We start from the raw sequence: 6,221 nt of genomic DNA on the forward strand, positions 1-6,221 counted from the left end.
ACGCTGTTGAGGGCTCAGGCTGTCACTGTTCGGGTAAACCATATTTGCAGATCACCTTGAGATGCAGCAGCTCAGCTTTATGCCGTGTCAGTAGAGAGCTGTGCTGGGGTCAGCTGTCCTCTGCTTCAGTGTAGGCTTTGTGGTCAGCGTGAAGGCGGTTGGTGGAAGTGCTCAGTTTAGACACCGAAAAAAGCACCTCCTTCATTTAGGCTCATTGTTTCGTTTCCCTTCCTCTGAGGGGCTGGGGAAAGTGCTGAGCCAGCTTGTTCTGAGTGACATCGGTGCCCAAACCATCACCAGTTCCAGTGAGAATGAGGTTAACACCGCATCTTGCACTTCTGTTCTTGCAGAGAGAAATCCTGTGGTTCTTGCATTTCAAAGCCACTTCCACTGCCTGTGGACTCGTAAGTTGGGCTGCAGGGACTCGGCACCTGTGAATCATCTTTTTGTTCTGGAGGTAATGGTGAAAGCTGGGAACTAGGACGGGCCTCAACTTCCTGTCAGATAAATGAAGCTACAGGAACAGGACGCTGAAGTATCCATTGCTTTGCTTACTCACTAAAGGCTGGCCAGGGAGGCTTTGGAAAACTCAGCGTTTTGAGGACCCCCCCCCCACCTTTGGTCTGTCAAGCTGTTTGTGTCTTGGAAACACCTCTATTCCTTTCCAGAGGGAGAGGTTTTAACCTGCTGCTTATCCTTTCCCCAGCGCATCCCAGCCTTGGAGAGCAGCCATGCAGCTCTGGGTGCAGCAGGGAAGCAGCAGTGTCACATCAGAGCCCCGGTACTGGCCTGGCGCTGACCTGCTCCCCAGTTCAAGGCGGGAGGTGAAGGAAAAGCAGTCCCAGAAGGCTCTGCAAGCAGGCTGTAACCAGGTTAAACATATGGAGAGCAAGGGAGCTATAGGTGGGGCAAAGTCACTGTCAGCCAGCCCTGTCCTGTTAAACAAAAATGCTATATAAACAGGAAGGGTGGAAAAGGATATTGCTAGAGAAAGAGCAGCCTCTCCCTCTTGCTCTCCTGCTGTGAGGAATGCAATAGGAAATTCCTGCTCCAGGATTAACAATCATAAGGAAAGCTGTAGTTAAAAAAGCATGTGTGTAAAGCACTGGTGAGAAGTAAAGATATCATTCCAGCTACTGCCCTAGCACATAAACACAGACTAGATTTCCCAGCTTAAAAACAAAACAAAAGCCAAATATGGGGATGTAAAATGAAGAGTTTGCCTCAGGAATGACTCTAAGAGATCAGGACAATTCTTGATAGTGATCTGAGAAATTGCAATAGGATTGATTCCAACCATCTATTTTTAGATTTTCTAACGGGATGTAAGATGGAGACAGAGCTGTAACTCAGGATAGGTGGAGTGAAGCCGAGCAGTCTCGTGCTGGCGCGTTGGGCACCTTGAGCCGGTTGTGTGACGAGAAGTGGGAGTGTGACCCAGTCCCAGGCAGCTGTGGCAGCAGCTCTCCCAGCACTGGCACGGGGCTGTGCGGTGACAGTGCAGTCACAGTCACGCTTTGCACCAGGCTGCCATCTGAACCTCACCTGCAAACTGGAGCTGAGCAGGAAGCACCAGTTGGGTGTACCTGTGCTGGGCCTGCCATAAATCTTGGGGTGGTTTTTATGGGAGTTTTGATGATCTGTTGAGCAGTTGATGGCACTCACAGCTCGAAGGGCACAGCTGGGATGTGGGGAGGCCTCTAGCCAAGATGTCTCCCTGGTGCTGTGCCCCGTGCAAATGACACCCCTCGGCTGGTGTTTTCTCAGCCGTTTTATTTCACACCAGCAGAGTGAAGTGCCCAGCCTTTGCACCACGAAAGTTCTAATCCTAAATTTTGTCCAAGTGTCCATCAAAAAGCGAACACTCTGTTTGCTCGGTAAGTACGGAATACACTCATCCTATAGTCCTAGAAACCCCGAGGGATCTCTGATGCAAAGAATACAGGCTCAGGCCACCAATGGGGAAAAAAAAAAACGTGAAAAAAGTCTCTCTCAGTCAGCATCTGGTACCACAGCGTTTTGCTTGAGCGAGCAGGGAAGCCCGCGGCTTTGTGCGGTCGGTGCCCTCCCCAGGGATGCAGCCGGACCTTCTGGGGAAGCCGCGGTCGCCCCTCGGCAACGATGCGGGACGTGCCGGCCCGGGGGCGACGTCCCCCCGCGCCCGGTTGGGCTTTGCACCGCGCCGGGCCCCGCCCCGGAGGAGGGGAGCGCGGGCCGCGCTGGGCCGGGCCGGGCCGGGCGGAGGGGCCGCCCCGCCTCTTAGTCGGCGGCAGCTGCTGCTGCGGGGCCGCAGCCGCCGTGGGCCGCCGCCATGCCGGGGTCGCTGAAGGAGGAGACGGCGCTGCTGCTGGAGGACTACTTCCAGCACCGCGGCGGCGGCGCCGCGCTGCCCCCCAGCCCCACGGCGGCCACGCTGCGGCGGGCGGCGGCCGAGCTGGAGCGGCGGGAGCGGCCCTTCTTCCGCTCCTGCGCGCCGCTGGCGCGGGCCGAGCCGCGGGAGGCGGCGGCGCTGCTGGGGCGGGTGGCGGCGCAGCTGGAGGCCGACGGCGGCCTCAACTGGGGCCGGCTGCTGGCGCTGGTGGTCTTCGCCGGCACGCTGGCCGCCGCGCTGGCCGAGCGGGGCTGCGGCGACGGGCCGCGCTGCCTGGCCGCCGCGCTGGCCGCCTACCTGGCCGAGGAGCGGGGCGAGTGGCTGGAGGCGCACGGCGGATGGGTGAGCGGGGACGGGGCGGCGGGGGCGGCCCGGGCGCGGGGTCTCCCGAGGGTGGGGAGCCGGGAACCCGGCCCGACAGAGCGGCCTGGGGTGGGTGCCGGGAGGCCGGGCCGCCTCTCGCCGGTTAGCAGGGCCGGGCAGCCCCCCGGCGCCGTGCTGCAGCTTGCCCGGGGGCACGGCCCGGGCAGCATGCTGGTCTACCCGCCGGTGATGGGCGTGTGCGGCACCGGCGGGGAGGTCTCCGTGGGGAACGGCTGCAGACCGCCCACGGGTCTGGATAATTCGTAGCGACGTGCGGTGGGCACGGACCGGGGTGTTTGAGGTGCCTGTGGGTGTCCTGTGTTGTGGCTTAGGCCAGCTCTCTAAGGGTGCTGGTGGCCAGCTTTGTCAAGACGCAGCCTCCTGACAGTACAGGAGCGATGGTGCTGGCTTGTGGAGGCCAAGGTTTGCCTTCTCAGGTCCACAGCCTTTGGGTTTTGGAGGGGAGACTGGCACAGGTCTCCTCCCAAGTGTTAACAGAAAATACCGATGTGCCCGCTCTTAAATACACCTGCGTGTGAAGCCATCCGTCAGCTAGACCTGCTGCTCTGGTCCTGAAACTGGTCACGTCGGGGCCCCGGGAAGGTGTGGGCCATAACGTTAATGTACGTGGCGATGTAAAGCGATGGCTGCTATTGCTTTTCTGCCCCTTGAGATGCATGCTGAAAGTACGGCTTTTAAGGCATCTGTGTGGCTCTGCCTGTGTTTCCGAACAAAACGTCAGCTGTCCCGCAGAACTGCACGTTTCCCCTTGTCAGTCCTAGTGGAATATTTGATGCCAGTACAAATAAGCACTAAAAATAGAAAGGGGGGGAAGCAGCCACTGGTTTCGTTGACTTTTCCAGAGACCAAAATGAACTTGCTTTTCCAGTGGTCGCTGGTCCATCTGACTGCTCAGAACAGGACGGTGCTTGGCTACAGCATTCACTGTCACTTGGCAAAATCACATTGCCTGTTCGCACAAATTAAACTGTAAAGAACAAAGTTCCGGAAGAAATTAAGAGTATAACTTGTTTACATAGACATCTGCGGAGCAGAGTTCAAACACGACCATCTGGAGCTGTATTGCTGCCACTTCTGATTATCACAAATAACGATCTGGGAGAGCAGCTGCCAGCTTTGCTCTGTCATAGGTCAGCTCTGAGCAGTGTCCACTTGGCCCTTCCAAGAGAGTGTGTCATCAGTCCCGCGTCCACCAAGATGCGACCGGCTTCAGGCTCCTGTCTTTCAAGTGGAAATTTCCATATCCTGTGTTTCAGATACTTTCTGAAACTTGAATGAGGGGGAACAATCCTGGCAGCTCCCATCAGAAACTCACCTAAAAGGGCGAAAATAACATAATGACATGCTGAGCATCTCGATAGGAAGTTTGCAATTGTCTTTTGAGCGAAGCTTACAAACTCTTGTAGCTACTGCTTTTGGTCACCTTGTGCAAAGGCTCTCACAAAGCATTTTTGTATGCCAAAAGCAGCAGGCTTAGACTTTCATAATTAAAATAGAGACTTCTGCAGCTGACAAACTCAGTGCTGGGAGTGTGAACCAAACTGTACTCAAAGACTTGTTAAGAGAAATCTGGTTGATTGTAAGCCAACCAACTCAATGTCCTTTCTTTTGCTTTTCTAGGATGGCTTCTGTCGCTTCTTCGGCAGACACGGCTCCCAACCGGCTGACCAGAGCAGTACCATCAGCAATGCGATCATGGCCGCAGCGGGGTTTGGAATAGCAGGATTGGCTTTTCTCTTGGTGGTGCGGTAGGCTGGTGAACGGATCTTGCCATGGAAAAGTACTCTTGAAACTGACAATTTACCAGATTTCACTCTATTTTCTATAGGACAGACCCTCTAAGAAGAAGTTTATATTTTTAAACTGGCTTGGCAAACTGTCTCACCAAATCCTTGGCTATAAACTGCTTCACTTGCTACCCAGTAACAGCACAAACAAATGTGTACTAAACCACCATTTGTGCATGTTCAAAACCTGTCATCTCCAAACATCCTCTGGACTTTCTTTTTGAAGGTGTATCCTAAGCTTTACCGTGGTTCATGTACTGTAACTTCTGAGTGCTTGATGTTATGCTAGGAAAACGTTATGGTGGACTTGCTACTAAACCCTCTGTTCGAGACGTCTTATTTACATGGAGGCAGGTCTTCGAACCTGCCTCCCATTAATACTGTAAAGTGGGCGAACGTTGTCTGTGATTTAACGTGGTTTATGGCTTCAAATGTGGTGCACGGCACTTGTTACCAAAAGGCAACTCGTTGGTTGATTTAGAGCAATTAGTGCCTGTGATGCGAGAGGCATTAGGGCTTAATATAACGTAAGGCTGATTTCATTACACTACAAGAAGATAAGTATTGATACAGTAATGGCTGCAGTACTGGTTCTTACTGAAAGGAAAGGAATTTAAATATTAAACCTTAATTGGTATATTGAAATCCAGTGGAGGCTGGAATTTCTCTGGATTTCCTTGACAAAACGAGAATTTCCATATATCTTAATATATTTTTGAAGTATTTATCACTGTATAATACTTGTAGCCATGACATCTTTATTTTTGTTTAAAACTTAACGCTGGTTCTTGTCACTCTAGTGCATATGAAGCGTTGTCTTGTTTGAGTAATATTTCACCCTGTTTTCGACATGCTGTGTATTTCTTTCAATGGTTGTACAAATTGCCTTATGTTTCTCGTAGCTTTTAATAACGTTCCTGGGTTACTCATAGCGTGTACAATTTTACGATGGTCACTTAAAAGGTGAATAAATGTTAAGTATTTTTATTTTCAAAAAACTTAACTTCTGCTTATTTAATCGGATGGGTGGTGGTACTCAGACAGTGAGTGTTCTGGTGGTTACCTGGCTGCATCGGTTGGTGCCCACCTTCCTGGTGCTTTGACGTGAGATGAGGAGCTGTGCAGCACCAGAGCAGTGCGGTACCAGTCTTCGTTGCAGAGGAGTCCTGCAGTCAGAACTGGGGGTAAGGCAGCCTAAGGGGAAAATCCAGTCCAAAAGGCCCATCTTCACCACTGCGACGGGAAATAACCCGGTGGTTTTATAGGCCAAAACTTTACAAAATTTACTGACACAGCTGGGTACAGACAGGCTCCTCTGAGAGCTGCTCCTGCTTGTAGAGAGCGACAGAGCTCTTGTTTCTGCTCTGCCAAGACTGGCTGCTGCCTCTCTCTTTCACACATGCACGCTTTTTTACTGAAACTGGAGTTTCTGGTAGGAGTTACGGTAACAGCTGAGCAATAGGTGACGGAGTTCGACCCTTCTCAGATTAGTAATACTGAGCAGCTGTAACTTTTGAGGGTGTTGGGCTTAACACTTCTAAAAAGCCACCTCATGCTCCCGTCTCCAAGTCAGAAGTTTCTGTGGCACTGGTGGCTCATGCCGTTAAACGGTGCAAGCCCGTTGTTAAGCCTCGCTCCCTGGCTGCACGTCGAGAGGCTGTGACCTGGCGTGGGAAGAG

At 52.6% G+C, this 6,221-nt stretch overlaps 1 protein-coding gene across 1 annotated transcript; it reads left to right on the plus strand.

Moving 5' to 3' along the window:
- The first annotated feature begins 2,235 nt into the window (after positions 1-2,235).
- Positions 2,236-5,540, plus strand: BCL2L10 (BCL2 like 10). The gene is made up of 2 exons (XM_068410446.1): positions 2,236-2,713; positions 4,376-5,540. The coding sequence occupies exons 1-2, from the start codon at positions 2,312-2,314 to the stop codon at positions 4,505-4,507; spliced, it is 534 nt and encodes a 177-aa protein (XP_068266547.1). The 5' UTR covers positions 2,236-2,311; the 3' UTR covers positions 4,508-5,540.
- The last annotated feature ends 681 nt before the right edge of the window (positions 5,541-6,221 follow it).

Source organism: Nyctibius grandis, chromosome 11, assembly GCF_013368605.1.
Source record: "Nyctibius grandis isolate bNycGra1 chromosome 11, bNycGra1.pri, whole genome shotgun sequence".
In the NCBI taxonomy this organism is placed as follows: Eukaryota; Metazoa; Chordata; class Aves; order Nyctibiiformes; family Nyctibiidae; genus Nyctibius; species Nyctibius grandis.

Coding starts and splice junctions, on each gene's coding strand:
- BCL2L10 (XM_068410446.1), top strand. CDS start 2,312: ATGCCGGGGTCGCTGAAGGAGGAGACGGCGCTGCTGCTGGAGGACTAC. Junction 2,714..4,375: donor TGGAGGCGCACGGCGGATGG/GTGAGCGGGGAC, acceptor TTGCTTTTCTAG/GATGGCTTCTGTCGCTTCTT.